Source organism: Diabrotica undecimpunctata, chromosome 6 (genome assembly GCF_040954645.1).
Source record: "Diabrotica undecimpunctata isolate CICGRU chromosome 6, icDiaUnde3, whole genome shotgun sequence".
Taxonomy (NCBI): domain Eukaryota; kingdom Metazoa; phylum Arthropoda; class Insecta; order Coleoptera; family Chrysomelidae; genus Diabrotica; species Diabrotica undecimpunctata.
The window spans coordinates 64,345,778-64,363,614 of NC_092808.1; the positions used below are offsets into that span (position 1 = coordinate 64,345,778).

At 30.8% G+C, this 17,837-nt stretch overlaps 1 protein-coding gene across 3 annotated transcripts in view; it reads left to right on the forward strand.

Annotated features, from left to right (window-relative positions):
• LOC140443474 (proton-coupled amino acid transporter 1-like) overlaps positions 1-12,831 on the forward strand; it is a 322,463-nt gene extending 309,632 nt beyond the window's left edge. For all 3 annotated transcript variants that reach the window (XM_072534761.1, XM_072534762.1, XM_072534763.1), the window contains 4 exons: positions 3,938-4,213; positions 6,794-6,969; positions 8,150-8,322; positions 8,867-12,831. In XM_072534761.1, the coding sequence (XP_072390862.1) occupies positions 3,938-4,213; positions 6,794-6,969; positions 8,150-8,322; positions 8,867-9,108 (867 nt within the window). In that variant the 3' untranslated portion in view covers positions 9,109-12,831. The remainder of the gene's footprint in view (positions 1-3,937; positions 4,214-6,793; positions 6,970-8,149; positions 8,323-8,866) is intronic.
• The last annotated feature ends 5,006 nt before the right edge of the window (positions 12,832-17,837 follow it).

Genomic DNA, 17,837 nt, shown 5'->3' on the forward strand with positions numbered 1-17,837 from the left:
CCCCATTTACTTGATCTAACAAGCTTGATGCGTACGTATGGAATACGTCGTTTTTCTACTTCATAAAAAAATTTTGATGTTTCTGATTCGTGCTTAATAAATTTGCACATATCACATTTTTTGTAGCAGGAAAATTTTAAATTATTAGATATTTAGTTATTTAGTAATTCATGACTAGTTTTGGTGTACCTTCCTTGTTTTGACGCATATTGTGTTTTTATATAATTTTATTCGATACTAAAATTTTTTATTAACATAATTTGTCAGAGTTTTCTGTTAGTTTGCAGACGGGGTTAGTAAGTTAACAAAACTGCTACGACTGTTTGAAATTCTGTTAGCACAAATCTCTAGTTAACCAGATCAAACCAAATAAGATTTAGACTTAGATAATTAATCCAAATTTAAATTAAAACCTACTTATGTATATAGTTAGTTCGAATAAATATAATTACTTAAGTAACTAAAACAAGTGCTTCAAATATAAATTGGAAACGACTAGAAAAACCAAGAAAATGTGGTGATTACTCGTTTGATATTAGTTTATTGTATTATAATAGTTGATATTACTTTTGTGGTGATCGTAGTTTAACTGCCAAGATCTGACCTTCTAAGCCAGGGAGCTCGAGTTTGATTCTACGGCATTTTAATTTCTAACAATTAGAGCTGTCCCGTACCGCCACCAGCATAGAAAGGTCCTACGCGAATGCGAAGGTGGTAATTCCCTCCCCATATTCGCAGTTTAAGACCCCGTTATATGCCAGGTTTCACAGCGTCAGACCCAGGATGAAGTCCTGCGGGACTCCAGCCGTTGCATCAACCATCACACCATTTTTCACCACAATTTTCCTCTCGGAAAAATAATCAAGACCACATTCCTCAGATACCCAGGACAGTTTCTTGCTTCCAAAGAGCTCATTACGTCACCCCACTCCAATGTATTAAAATCGTTTCGGACGTCAAAGAGAATCAGGATGACTCATTGATGATCAGCCTCAATTCCCTGTGCCGCCAGAAGCACATCGGTCACCGCATCCACTGTACTTTTACCATGTCAGAAACCATATTGTCTCGGAGACAGGCCTCCAGACATCACAATCACCTCCTCGATACGTGCCCGTAGCATTCTCCCATTCAACTTTCCGATATATGGAAGAAAGCAAATAGGACGAATTTTGCCTTCCTGCCTTGAATTTTGGTAGAAACACGAGCGTCGAGATTTTTATGCGATCCAGAAACGACTGCGCGACAATAGAGCATTCATGTGCTCCAACGGCCACGTGGGCTTCACCAGGACACCTTCCAGCGGGAGCCTTGCCAGACTTAAGGGAACTTACCGACACAGCGGTACAGGGTATCCCACGCTCAGCCTCAACGTCTCTCCGCACACCATGCCACCGTCCTTGTGTAAGCAGTTCGCTCACTATCTAAAGATTCTGATCCAATGGCATGTCATTTGGAGCACAGGCGTCGAAATGCTATGCTAAAGCTAACAATTATAACTGACCATACCGTGCTTCCCTGGGCACGTAAAGCCGTCAGTCCCCCTGGGCTAGTGTGCATCGATATAGTTACCTGAAACAGGATTAAATATGCAATTGGCGCCGGAGCAATCCGAAAGAATCTCTACGGCAAAAATGCCTTACGATATTAGTATAAGATTAATTGTTATTTTCAGCTATTAAAATTTCAGAGAATGGAAAAATTCGTAAAAAGCTTCTTAACAATCTCACTGTTTTCTGTTATGTCTAAATTGTTTAAAAAATTATTCTTAAACATAATTAAAATTTCAAGAGACTGTAAAAATATTATACTAATACACTAGTTTGGATTTCAAAAACACCCTACCAAGAACATAGGCTCCTTAGTATTTTAGGGACATCTCTAGATCTAGTCTAGAAAACGAAATAGATGGAAAAATTATTACAGTTATCTGATAGCTCTAAATCATAAAGAAGACATATGTATTAAAAAAAAAAATAAACATGAGGTACTGTCAGATTGGCCCTATTTTTTTAGTTTTATTTTATTTTATTTTTTTACCTGTAACATTTTTTGCACAAAATTTTGGAAAATTTTAAATAAATCTGATTGTTAGCTAACGAGCTTTTGTTAATTGTTGTTAAATATTATCAAAAGTTTAAACTATTATATTAAAACTATAAAAAAAAATGAAAAGATCAAATTTAAAAAAAGAGGTTTTTGCTAATAAAGGAATAGAATAATTTTGTAATTTCTAAAGGTAAGTCTTTCTAATTAAGTGTACCAAAAATCAGGTGTTTCATCTTTTAATAATTTGAACAACAATTAGCAAAAACTCTTTAACTAAATAACCCAGTTGTTATAAAAATTTGCATATTTATATATAGACGCATAATATCCTTATTATCAAGATGTTACGGCTAATATGACAAAAGTTATTAACATTTATTAGATAGTAAAACAATTACATTTTCGGACTTTGATCTTTGTTTATAAAAAAATAGTGCCGATCTGGCAGTACCTCGATACATATTTTTCATAAGGTATGCCCCCTATGAGTTAATTCTATCAGAAACCTATAATAAACTTTCTTGTGAAATCAGTAATGACTTCTAGACTGGACTTGGAGGAGAAAAAACTATTTTCAACAATATTTCTTAGTATATCTGAATCATTTGGTACGATATGGGACGATACATCAATATGTAAGCTTAAATTATATTTACCGAATCAATACACCTATAGGTTGAAACTATATTCATCCAGTCTATTCTTTAGAATTAAATAAGAAGCGCAATATTATACAATAAAGAAAATCCAAGCAGTAGTACCACAGGTAAGTGCACTTATGCCGGTCCTTTACCTAGTGTACGCTTGTGATGTATCTAAAATACAAAATACTGAAAGTTTCATACTCGCTAATAATACTGATAAATATGAAAAACTCGTAAATATGAAAAGTTGTACTAGCATTAGTTGAGAAATAAGTCGTTAAACCAGTGTACAGATTTCTAGAATAGTAGAATAGAAAAGTAAATGCTCCTTAGTACAGTAGAAATAAAGACATTAATCTCTTTTTAATCCTGACTCCCCGGAGGGAGTGTAGTGGTCATCGTGATATCATGTATTGTCCGTCTCCAAAGATCTTGATCTCTGGTAATTTCTTTTAACTCATGCATAGGTCTTTTGTATATGCATGTTATTTGATCGCTACATCTTGTTGACTTCCTCGTGATCTTCGGCCTTCTACCTTTCCTTGGATATTTCCTTGGTCTTTCCATGTTTTCTGTGTCTGCTCTCATAACATATCCAAAGTATTTTAATTGTTGGAGATGGACTTGGCTCCATAGCCGTTTACTGACTTTAAGCTCATTTAAAATTGAAATATTTGTCCTGTGGTCGGTCCACGAAATTCGTAACTGTCTTTCCAAGAGAACATTTCAGTGGCGTCTCTCTTTCTTGTTTCCGCTTGTCGTAGGGTCCAAGATTCACATCCCTATGTCAATATTGGGAACATTAAGCAGTTGACATTAATAGGGATCTAGATGTTAAAATGTTCAGTTATAATGAAAATTCAAGGGACAATATAAGACTCCTTAATCATTATAATATTAAGGCTCTTCAGTTCCTATGCAACAGGGGCCTAACAAGAAAGCTCAAGGGAACGAATCCCCTTGTCTTAGTTTCTAGTTTTATATGTAAAACCAGAGTATAAAGCTTAGAAGTTTGCATGTTAGTGGGTAGCATAAGAAATATGGGAATATGTTTCATATGAAATATGGGAATACAATTGGATAAACTTTACAACAATACTGTTTGTTATTCTTAGGTTAGCATATTAGTCTAAAAGAAGAAGAGATTGTAATAATATAAAATGTAGCTATAGGTAAAAAATGTATTAGAATACTGTTTTTTAATTACATGATATCAAAAACTAATAAATAATTGAATTTTTTAGGTATTGCATAGTCATGGCTATGAAGTAGATGTGCATGTACTTATGGCTATAATCCTAATACCCATTTTGTTACCATGTCTAGTCCGAAATTTAAAGTACTTAGCTCCATTTTCTACACTAGCTAATATTTTAATGATGCTAGGAATAATTATTGTTTTATACCATGCAATCTCCGATGGACTCCCCTCTATTACACAGAGGACCTATGTAGCGAATCCTAAAACGATGCCATTATTTTTTGGAACTGCCGTTTTCGCTTTTGAAGGAATAGGATTGGTAAGTTGCTATATTTTGATGTGTAGGTACTGAAAAATTTGATAAAAAAAAACTATTAAAAATACGTGTAATATCATTCATTACTACTCGAGAAGTTAACGAATAAACATACTACATAACTGCTGCTAATCCCTCTTTGGTAAGTTAATGTACTTTAATACTATATGACCACTAAAAAATAGTAATTTCAAGCCTTACTTAATAAGTATTTGACATTAAAAATAATAAAATGAATTATGACCTCCTTTCCACAGTCAGCCGAACCTAGTTTCGCAGTAGCTACCAAATCGTCGTTTTTTTACTACATAAAAGCGTTGATTGAATATTTGAATTCGGATACTAAATCAACGATAAATGCCACCGAAAAAATCGTTACTCCAAAGGAGTAACGAAGTAACAATTTGGTTTCCGCTTTGTTAAAAGTTAGAGTGCCCACCGACAAATTATTTAGAGATTTATACTCTCTTGAAACTTCTTGTACGGCTTCCTTAGACCAAGTCTGCCACAGTTTTCCTCTGTGACTTTTTTTGGTTCGGGGGCGTTTTCCCCCTATATTTTCCGAAACATGACCGTTTCACGACATGTGCAAAAATGATACATACTCTTGCTATATTTATTGAATGGCTTGATTTCAGTGAATAATAAAAGGAAATAATATTCTCTGACGCCATAGATGGGACGGTAAGGGTGTCCACCCCCTCTAACTTGACCGAAAAACGGTCAGTGCAAAAATGATAAATAACCAGCTAATTTTTTCTGTATGCCTTGCTTTAACGAGGAAACTGACGGTTCTATTATTGTCTGACACCAAGAGCAAGTCCTTTTTCCAGTCAAACGTGCCCTTCTCTCGCCATCTCTAAAATGATTAATAACATTTTTTTTTTCAAACATATTTCTCTTTTAAATGAAATGTTGAATACATTTAATAACTTGTCTGACACTCAACACGGGACATATAGTGCATAAAATTTCAAAAAAACATTTTTTAAAATATAATTTTTCAGTAGCACACAGTAGGCCTAGTGCATCTATTTTTCAGATTAATTCTTTAATAAATAGGTGTTTTTTAAACATATATTTATTACAGCAATTGTTTGTTGTTGTTTGTTGTGTAATTGTTTAATTGTAAATTAGAATGTTTAAATAATAAATAAATAATAATAATATACATAAATAAATGTTTAAGATATTGTTTAGTAATTTAATCAGTCGGACAGACTCATTCAGTCGGAGAGAAAAATGGGCTATCAATCATTCTCTTCGTACAAGTTGCATTTCAAAATTATTGGATTTCGTAAATTTACGTTCACTAGATTGTATAACTAATGATTTGAAGAAATCTGTGATAATAAAAAACCAAAAAAACATTGTTGCTTTATTACATATAATAAAGCAGTGTAAAAAACCCATTTTCTACTTATCGAAAGAACATTTGTACAAAATTTCTTCTGGAAAATCTGTTTCTAGCGATGCGACGTTTATAATTGTTTGTCTAACGTAGAAATACAAAGAAATGAGCAGCGTATTGCATTTATTTCAGAAAATTGTACTGATCCAGACAGGTTTGATCTACAAATCTACCAAGAGAAACGTAATATTTAACTTTGCCTACATACAAGAACAAAAAAAACTAAAAATCAACAATAAAGTAAAAAAAGTCACCATTCAGCGAAATATTTTTGGACGATTATTATTTGCTGCAATGCAAAACGGGATCGATCTTGAAAAAGTTTTAAGTTACCCTTTGACACCTATAGCATTTTATTTGTGTCACAGTGATGGGTTTATCTGTAAAACACCGAAGTCAGTCATCCTTGCAGAATTGAAGTCTTACCAGAGTTCTAATGTTGGTCCTCCAAATCCAGAAATAACAATGTACGATGGGTTTTATTTACTTCACACCTTTACCAATGTTCCAGAGAGATACTCAGCTATTTCTAAGCACATATTCAAATTTTTAGTTTTCGAGAAAAATAATTTACCTACATATTATTTTGATAAGTATAACCAGCCTTCTAATAAAGATTACGAACATAAATTAAGAGAAGAAAATGAAACACAATATATCATTAGCCGAGAAAATAGGCGTCCATTTGATTTCTCTAAATTACTGCAAAGCAGATACTTTAAAGAAAAGTTTATAGAATGTTTAATAAAAGATTGGAGAAATGACGAATACCGTTGATTGAATAACCCGTTGATTGGGTTATTCAATCAACGCGAATACTCTGCGTTGTGCGATGACAAAACTGTCAAACTTGACTATGATCAATGCCTGTTTTTGAAGGGCGTTAACTGCCATTTTAAAGATTTAATTATGTGGATTACTTCAATGACCTTGGTTTTCTTTCTGTTTTTCCTATTCGTTTTAGATCTCCCTTTGTTATACCTAGCATGCATCGCTCCATTGATGTTTGAGTGACTTTAGGTTTCGCTATTGTCTTTTATAATATATATGTATATATATTGTATATATATATATATATATATATATATATATATATATATATATATATATATAATAAAAGAATTGAAGATATGTCAACAATAAGTTTACCTATTTAATATTTTGCCTTTTAGGTTTTGCCACTTCAAAATGAAATGAAAAAGCCAGAAAATTTCTCACGAAAAATAGGTGTGTTAAATGTTGGAATGTCATTTGTTACCATTTTATATATTACAGTTGGTTTCATTGGATATTTAAAGTTCGGTGAGGACATTAAGGGAAGCATTACTCTTAATCTACCTGAAGAGTGGTAAGTATGAATTATAAACATAGGCCACTGTATGTTATGTTTTCTCTATTATCATCAGTTTAAATTCGTTTTGGCAACTTATCTGAACATCAAAGCTGTGGCTTTCTTCTCTATCTCTCATTCTTATGATTGATGTGTTTTAAATAGATTAAATATAACAATAAATCACTGATAAATTTGTTTTCAAAACTTCCACAAAATTTATTATAATATCTTATAATAATAACACTACAGCTGTTTTGGTAGAATACCTTTCTCAAGTAATTTAATTTTGATATGTGTTTACACTTTATAGTCTTTAACTGAATAAGTTGAGGAGAGGAGAACTGTTTGTCTAAAGTTGGTCATTCAGAATTATGTCTGTATTTTTTAATTTGTTAATTTCCATAGATTCTAATAAAGATAGCTTAAGGCCTTGATTTTCGATGTGAAAAATTTTAAATTCGTCATTAAAAGAATGATTATAATCTAAAAGGTAAAGTGCGTATGTAGAATCTGTTTTTCTGTTATTGAAAGCCCTTTTATGTTCTGCTATACATTTGTTAAAAGTTCTACCAGCTTGACCGATCTAAGTTTTTGGGCAGTCGTAACATTTAAGTTTGTATACCTGTATACGTTATGTTTGTATAGTGTTGTATACAAAGGTATTATTAGGTTTTATTCTATCTAAAGTCTTCTTGAGAATTTATCATGTTTATTGGTCTTTACGTATCCCCATTTTGTATTCCTCTAGGTATATTTCTTAACCAGTTCTATTTCGATTTCATTATTATAAACTCTTTCACTGAAGAGCAAACTTGATATTACACTATTTGTCCTTTATCTGTTTATTTATAGATCATTTTAAGTAAAGTGTTATGGAGTTATAACATTTATATTTATATTTGATATATTTTATTTAAAAGAGAACAAGAAATAATTTTATTTTGATAACTGTATAAATTTCTCTATGAAAACAATAAATAAACTGGAAACACATGTTTACATAATTCCTAAACAACCATTTTTTTGCTATTTAGTAAACTTTTTAATCCTTTTCTTAGGTTGTATCAAGCATTTTATTTTGATAACTGTGTAAATTTCTCTATGAAAACAATAAATAAACTGGGAACACACGTTTACATAGTTCTTAAACAACCAATTTTTTGCTATTTAGTAAACTTTCTAATCCTTTTCTTAGGTTGTATCAAGCAGTTAAAATAGCAATATCTATTGGAATCCTTCTGACGTACTGCTTACAGTTCTATATTGCTGTTGGAGTTATGTGGCCAGTGGCACACGCATTCTTGGGCGACATTAAACATCCTGTAATGGGAGAGTTAATTTTTCGGACTCTCTTGGTACTTATCACATGTAAGTAAATAATCTCTTTTTTGTACAAATAAAATCATTTACCTAAGCATAAAACTTTACAAATAATGTTAACCTTAAATGTTACAATCTATACAAAAAGCACAATTTTTACAAATAGGTACTTTTTACTTTGAAAACAACATAAGGGCACAAAAAAATAAAAAAAAATAGTATAATTTCTAAAAAAGAGGCAATAATTAAGTGACAACTTCCAAATTTTATACATGAATATAAAATCCTCAAGCTCATTTTGTAAAAATTGAAGTCAATATTGATTTGATACCTATTGATAGGTCGTTGAAATAATTAGTCAATTAAAAGAAATCAATCTGCGCCCTTATTTTTTTACCAAACATCGATGACGGCATCGAAAAATCTGATGTTAAATAATTAGGTAAAAATTGTAAAGTTTTTGGAATTTTTTGTATGGACTGTTCCTAAACTTATTTTCTATCGACTATCGATGTAACAGTTAAATATTTTAACAATAATTTAAAAAATAGGTGTGAAAACAGGCGTTGCTTCTTATTTATTTTGTTTTTAGTTGTATTGGCAGAAGCAATTCCTTTCCTAAACTTATTCATATCCCTGGTAGGAGCCGTTAGCAGTTCAGCTCTTTGTCTAGTCTTCCCTGCCCTTTTAGATTTGATAATAAAATTCTGTCATGAGGAACTGACACCGTTTGCTATTGTTAAAGATGTTTTTATTCTTTTGGTTTCACTTATGGGAATGTTAACAGGAGGATTTGAAAGCATTAAGTCCATAGTAGAGGCTTTCCAAAAATGAAGTTTAAAGCAACTGAAGAATTTAGTATCCTAGCGATGGTTACCTTTTAGACGCCGGTAACTAGTTTGCCGATTTTATATTATACCATTAGATTTTAAGACTTCTTGTACATAGAGATTATAAGTAAACAAAGATTTATTTTTACGGACAAAATCAAAATATTTAAATGTTATAATTATTATGTAAAATTACAAAAAAAATGGTAAGCATCAATAAATTTCTAATAATAGTAATATTTCTAGCAAGATGATTAGGGTTAGAAAAGTGAGATTTTGGAAATATTCTAATCATACTAAATCAGAAACGCAAAATATCTCTTTATAAAATTATAATAATTGTGATTTTTCCTCTATAAGCATTATATAATAAAAAACAAAAATATTTAAATATATTATTTCACCAGACTTTAAAGATATATTTGCTACTTCAGCATAAGAAAAATATATCCTTGGGTAGTAGCGTGAACCCTTTATATTAGTATGTAGGTATATGCTTTAATATGCTTTAATTTCGATTAGATCCGAATATCCAATTTCGGATTGCAACCTAGAGTTCTCTTACGTTGTGTTTGTAGTATGTAGTGTTTTGATTCATGACGAGATCCATAATATCCATTGAACTTGAGTATTCTAATTGCCATTTCCTTGATATTTTTTAACGATTTTCTTCTTATTTTAATTAGCGTTGTTTTATTTGCAATATTTCAAATAAGTAGGTATATAGGAATCGGGATCATACACGCATTATAAATTCCAACGTTATTCTTAAAGTTAAATTTACCAACTCTTCCAGCTAGACAATCCCAGTTACTAGAGTTATCACTTGTTAGCAAATATTTAATACGTGTATCAATCTACTAATATGACTAATATTAAGCAAATAAAACAACAATTTGCTAGAAATATATACTAAATATATTATAAAGTTAGAAACTTAAGACAAATTATGCGCATGTCAAATGATAACAAATATTTACACAGAAATATAAGTTGCCGTTAAAAGAAATTACAGAACGCCTCAACGGTCTGTTTGACACCTATGTTTTTATTAAATTTTGTAAAGGTGAGAATAAGAATATGTAGAACTTAAGGACACAAATCTGTATTCTTACCTGGAGATATTTTTAAGTGATGGATTCGACCGTTACTTGATGGTAATTCATTTTATATAACAATAAACCACTGAAAACGTTTGTTTTTAAAACATGCACAAAATTTATTATAAATTCTTATGACTTATATTCAGTTAACGACTATGGTCTGACTAACGGTGTAACAATTTAAATTAAAACTTTATTTTGATTTATCTATGGTCTTCTTCGAATGATCTCTTTTCTTTTTTTTGTTTGGCTGTTTGTATCTTCCTATATTTACATTATTTTTCAAATTTTTGTTCGTTGTCTAAAGTAACTGACTTTTTTTGTTTAAATTGATTAGGTACTGACTTTTTGTGTCTTTACTCAATTCTATTTACTTATAAAAAATTTCTTTGTACCATTTTGCATGTTCCCTTCTGCTCTTTCCCTATAAAGTAATAATCTTTATAACGTGAAAATTTTATTTTTTTAATCACATTTTATTTAATGGCATCTTAAGATTTTTTCTTTTCAGTAATTTTGTTCCTTCTTCAAACTTTAATACTTTTGATTAATATTTGTTTTAATTATTTCTGAAAGTTGTATTCTTTTGTTATTATCATTAATTTATATTGTTGTAGCATCCCAGTTTTTATTAATTATATCGTTGTAAATAAACCACAATGATAGAAACAACAATTTTATTTATATTATTTTGTTTCCTAGGGCATTGTGCAATACTACTTTCATTTTTATTAGTTTTTTTTTATGTGTACATTATGAGATTTATCTTAAGATTTTGTCTTCCCGTTTTACCCTTTCAATAGATTTAAGGGTCTGCTGTCATTCCTTCAATGTATACTTTTGATTTTGTTTGAGTGCTATATCTTTATATTTCCTGCTTATTATTTATATAATATTTCTTAACATAACAAATTAACTAATTTTCTCGTTTACAGTTTCATGAGTAAGATTATCTAAATATTTTGAAACATATAACATCACATTAATGGGACTCATTGTAACATATAACAAAAAATAGCGGTGAAAATTACAACGCACTAATCATAAATAAGACAATAATAGATAAGTTATAATTGACTTGATTAAATAACGAATAAAAACAGCCATCTATTAATAGTTTAGGATGTTGGAACACTATAAAATGGAGAGATTTATTACGTTACAAGTAAACGACTCTTCGGTAAAAATAAAAGGAAGAAGCAGAAAAATAAAAATTAAAAGAGAGCATACTAGTAGAGGAGAGAAAGATGCCTAAATAATATGTTACAAAAGGAATAAAGAAAGGTAGACCAAATTACGGATTAAAGACATTTTATGAAATATGTCCATCTACTAGAAATAAGGGAATATAAAATTGTACTGAAATTAGATAATGAACGAAATAAGCAAAAAGACTATAGCATATTATTATCGTATATTATTAACCCAGTACTAGGACGAACAAACACAACATGAAGGAATAAACCATTTTTTCATGGATAATGTATAATTTTTCGGAACAGTTTTGTTTATAATTACACTGGTTGCCCAAAGGCCGTTATTTATTACTTTTTAGCAATATTTTATAGTTACTTGGCTTTAAAATAAAAACTGCTGTTTCCATTAGCTTCCGTTTGTTTAGGAGCAAATATCCATAATCTCTACTTTTATAATATAGAGATAATTATGCATTTTAAATATTGTATTTAATTGTTTCATTTTGTTTCATTATTAAAAACATTTATATTCTTATTTATTTACCACTTGTAATATTAACTAATTTTCTTTGTTATGTATATATATAGGTGTTAGTGATTGGTTTCTATTACACTAATACAAGTAAGATTTCTTACATAAGCAACATGTTAATTAAGAGCTTACGGTTCTAAACGATGTGATAGCTTAAGGCAAATAAAGGTGCTGTACGAGAAGTATTATGTATTTAGATTTTTATTGTGTTTCTATATTTTCAGATAAAAAACTTATATTAAGTATATAAAAAATATGTTTGTTAGTATAAAAAATAACAAAAAAAATTTTATTTAGTGCTCTAAAAAATGTATTCTTTGGTAAACACTTTTTTAAATCTTAACGATTATAATTCTAAGTAAAAAATTGTAAATAAAAATGATAAAAATGTACTAAATGCCTTCATAAAACATTTAATGTTAAATCTTTTCATTTTAATACTTTGGATACTGCAACTACTACTATTCCAACTACTATTTCTTATTCGATAATTATTTTCTATTTGGCTAAAATTGTAACTTATAATAATAAGTCATATTATTGAAGAGTTTATAATATAAAGCATAATATACCATTAAAACGCATTGACTCTAGACTACTAAGGATACCTATAAAAAAGATTTGTCTAATGTCTTTTATATAATTTTAAATTTATTTTCTATTTAGTATTATTAGTACATTTTTATTAATTTATTGTACATTAAAAAGACAAAATATTGTGGGTACGTTTATATGACGACTTAGAAGGTAACAATTGTGATATGTGTGATAGTTAAATTACAATACACAGTTGACTTGTACAGTTCTAAATTATTATTATTCTTGTGAAATTATTTTAATATTTTGTAATTACGATAGGAAAATTTATTTTAATAAAATGATTTTTCTTAAATATATGTATTGAATTTAATATTGAAATTTTACTTTTATTAAGTAATTATTAATAGTTGTAACAAAAATCTTTATAGGTGTGGAGAAAAAGTTCTATTTAATGTGGGCTCCGGAAAATTTTTAAAATAAACTAATAAATAAATTAATAATTAAAATCTATCTATATAAAAGGCTAGGACGACAAGTCATATTGTTTGTCCGCTAGGGTAACTGCGCCGCCTAGGAATGAAATCTGAACTACCAACACATGACATTTCAATCATATTTTGTTCTGGAAACCCCACGGTTAATTTATAGCTAACAATTTCGATTAATGACATATATATTATACTTCATACGTTACTGGTTTATTGTATGAAGAAATATGTATTAAATAAATATATTTATTAAATAAAGAAATAAAATTGTTTATAAAGAAATAAAGGCTTTAGAAAATGTATATAATAAAATGTATTGTTTTTAAATAATTTAGAGCTTGTATTACTTTTACGGTACCTTCAGTGCTTCACATCTAGCAATGAAATGATAAAGACAAAGTTCTTGTGATTGACAAAGATAATTTTCCATTAAAATCCAAATTTATTCATGAGCATTTTTACGTCGATGATTTGATTACAGGTTTTGACGATTGTGACGTTGCGAAACAAACTTCCAGAAACATTTCGAATATACTGCAGTCAATTGGTTTTAATTTACGGAAATGGGTTTAGAATGATCCTGTCATTATAGAACATTTAAAAAATATTGCTATATATATATATATATATATATATATATATATATATATATATATATATATATATATATATATAATAATATTGATAAACTTACCGTCTTAAACTTGGGAAATTCAGATTCTGTAAAGACACTAGGCATACAATGGCTTTTTAATCTCGATATATTATGTAACAATCTTCCAAAACAACAAAGAAACAATACATACAAAAAGACAGATCTTGTCAGAGATTGTAAAGGTTTATGATCCGTTTGGACACGTTAATCATTGAATAATTTTGGTCAAAAACTTATTACAAAAATTACGGAAACAGTTAATTAATTGGAATGATCAGATTCCCATAAAATTAGTAGAGGAATTGAATCGATTTTAGTCCATTTAGTCCTGAATTGAACAGATTTATTTTAACTGAATTGCATCAACGATACGAGATACACTGATTTACCGATGCATGGTTTAATGTTTACAGCCCAGTTGTGTCTCTCAAGCGTTTCGATAATTCTGGAAAAATTACAGTTCGTTTATTATGTTCTAAAACAAAGGTGTCTCTTATGAAACTACTTAAAATTTCAAGATTAGAATTATGTGGAGCTGTATGTGTGGAGATATTTGCTTAGTAGCAAGATTAATGAAGTTAGTTATATAAGCAATAAGAGTTTCTATACTGCCAACTTATTGCGTGATTCACAAATTGTGTTACATTAGTGATACTCAGATCCAAGTAATCTTCAAGTATTTGTGGGCAATAGCCTACAAATCAGTTGTGAAATTCAGCGTCTATCACAAAGTCATTCGTGGTCTTATGTTGCGTCAAAGATTAACCCAGCGGATATTGCTTCAAGAGGCTCTTATCCCCATAAGTTACTTAATCAAAGGCTTTGGTGAAATGGTCATATATTTTGACAGGATTGCTATTTTATTCCTCCACCATTTAAACAGCCAGATTCTTTTATTATTCCAGAAACCAATCTCTCTAATTTCCAGAACAGGTCACTTTATTATTTTTAATAGGTTTTCTACATTCCTTCTTAACTTTTTTGAGTACAGTTATTGTTTAACATACTTAAGAAACCTACTTAATTCTATCAGAAATAGAAAAATACTAGGTGTAACATCAAACAATCATGCCTCTCACAAAAATCTGTACATTCTCACTTTATCACAATGTAAAGTAGAAAAAGGTAGTAAGTTTAATTAAATAGACCAACAAGAATGTTTTTAGAAAGAAATTCAATTAATCAAAGCCAATAATGAATCACAAGCTCTTGGCTTTATCGCCATTTATTGATGGCAATAATTTGTTAAGAGTAGGGGGCCGATTAACCTACTCTGAGTTAAGTTATAGCCACAAACATCTTTTTTTATTAGATGGCAAGCATTGACTTAATCAATTGCTTATTGAGGAGGAACATTTTAATTTATTTCATGCAGGTCCCCAGTTATTATTGTATACTCTAAGTCAAGAATATTGGCCAACAGGGGGCATGAATGCAGTCAAATCAGTTGTAAGAAATTACGTAACATGTCATAAATGTAAAGCAACTCAAATTACTTCAGTCATGGCCGATTTACCACAAGTTAGGGTAACTATTTCATTTCCTTTTGGTCACACTGGTGTTGATTATGCAGGTGTCTTTGTGCTTAAAGGTTTCAAGGGTTGTGCTTCTAAATCTTATCTAGCATATTCTGATTGTTCATCTATCTCAGACCAAAAGCAGTTAATTTACAATTAGTTACTGCTCTTACGTCTGAAGCATTTCTCGCAATATTTCAAAGGTTTGTTGCTCGTAAGTGTAAGCTATTTGACATATATTCAGATAATGGGTTTAATTTTGTAGGTGCAAAAAATGAGTTCAATGTATTATTTAAGCTTTTGTTTACCTCTTATGATGCATTTTTAATTATTTTACAAATAAAACAATTCAATGGCATTTTATTTCGTTGAATTCTCCGTCAGTCCATTTTGAGGATTGTGGAAATCTAACATTAAATGTGTAAAATATCACTTATTAGGGACAGTTAAAAATGTTTTAATAACTTATGACGACTCTGTCACTATACTAACACAAATTTAGGCTACGGTAAATTATCGTCCCCTTTACCATATATGTCCTCAGACCCTAATGACTTTTCACCCCTAACCACATCTCATTTCTTGATTAGACGATCGTATACTGCTGTTTTGTAATAACAAAAGCCCAACAGCCCCAAGAAAACATAACAATACATGGAGAACAAATTAAAAAAGTTGAAAAATATAAATATCTGGGTACAATAATTAACGAAAATAATGAGTACACAGAAAAGATTAAGGCAAGAATAAATTAAGATAAACTGAAAAAAGTACTCTGCAGCAGGGACATTTCAATTTCTTTAGAGATAACACTTCTGAGATGCTACGTGTTCTCCGTATTATTTTATGGGTTGGAGGCTTGGACATTAAAGAAAGATATTTCGGACAGATTAGAAGCCTTCGAGTTATGGGCCTACAGAAAGATATTAAGAATAAGTTGGGTGGATAGAGTCACGAATGTCGAGGTGTTGAGAAGAATGGGAAAAGATAAAGAGGTTTTAAATACAATTAATATCATAAACTGCAATATCTGGGACATCTTATGAGGGGCGAGCGTTATAACTTGCTGCAATTAATAATACAAGGACGAATACAGGGTAGAAGTCGCGGAAGAAGACGCATCTCCTGGTTAAACAATTTAAGAGCTTGGTTTAACTGCACTTCGGCTGACCTCTTTAGAGCAGCGGTATCGAAAGTGCGAATTGCCATGATGGTTGCTAACCTTCTTAGAGGAGATGGCACATGAAGAAGAATAAGATACTGCTGTTACATATCCAGGGAGAACCTGCAACTCCCAGAGAGCGCGTCCCCAGGTGGCGGATAGGGGAATGCCCAACCCGGTTTAACGGTGGGTAGGAGGGAAATAAAATATCTCCTGTGGACCCACAGGTAATTCACCGAATGATTGCCAGTATAAGCAATCCCCCACTTGCTGACCAACGGCTTCGGGCGGACGAGTTGGTAGGTGGTAGGGGCACTCTTTTGTTCTGCGGCTGAGAAACCGGCCCCAAAGGTGGAGGAATCAGTGGTTTGGTCAACGGCATAAGAATATAGAAGGCAACGAGAAACCACTATATTAAAGATCCCTATGGATATCTCAAGTACAATCATAATGGCTGTACAACACAACACAAATTCGCTTACTGATCATGGACATCGGAGACCAAGATCCGGCAAGAAAGGTAATTGCCATGGCAACAGGGGCTCCCGGGTCATTAATATGCAAAATCCCTGTGAAATGCGCAATAACACACCTATAAGAAATATCCACACGAATTGTCTGAAGAGAATATCCACTTCAAACGTTAGGACTATTGCTCAATCAGAAAAAATCCAATAGGCAATCAAAGAAATGGAACTCATGAAAATCTCAATAATGGGCACAAACAAAATGGGGTGGCCTGACTCAAGTTATTGACATAGAAGAATACAGGATGAGAAAATGGAAAATATGAAAATGGAGTCGGAATTATCACACATAAAAGTATAGCCAAACATGTCAACAACTTTCTACCAGTGAACAATAGAATCCTCTTGTTACAACTAAATACGTCACCCATGAACATTAACATTACACAAGTCTATGCATCCACAGTAGACCACAGTGATGAGGAAATATTAGAATTGTACAAACAAATACGCAACCTTATTAGAGATATATGAACTCCTTATAGTCATGGGAGATTTCAATGCTAAAATAGGTAACGGAAAAGAAGGGCAACATATTGGTCCTTATGGATTAGGAGAGAGAAATCAACAAGCAGAAACAATAAGTATCTTTGCAGCTGAACATGACTTAATCGTGCTAAACACATTTTACAAATTACCACCTAGACGCCTGTATACGTGGAAATCACCTAGAGACACTCGAGAAGACGTTATTATAAGAAATCAAATAGACTATATACTTGTTAACAAAATAAATAGTTTCAACAGTGTTAAAACCTACCCAGGCGCTGATATTCAATCTGACCACAATCCTTTAGTGGGTACGTATAAAACCAAGTTAAAGAAAACACGCGGAAAAACTGTAAAAGAACATGACATGAGAAAACTAAAATGTAGTGAAGTAAAGAAATAGTCAGCAAAACAATAAATAGAAAATTCAAATAAATCGATAATACAACGGAAAGTACAAAAGAGAAGATAGAATCCCTTAATAAAACGATAGACGACATTAAAGACAATTTTATGAACAACGA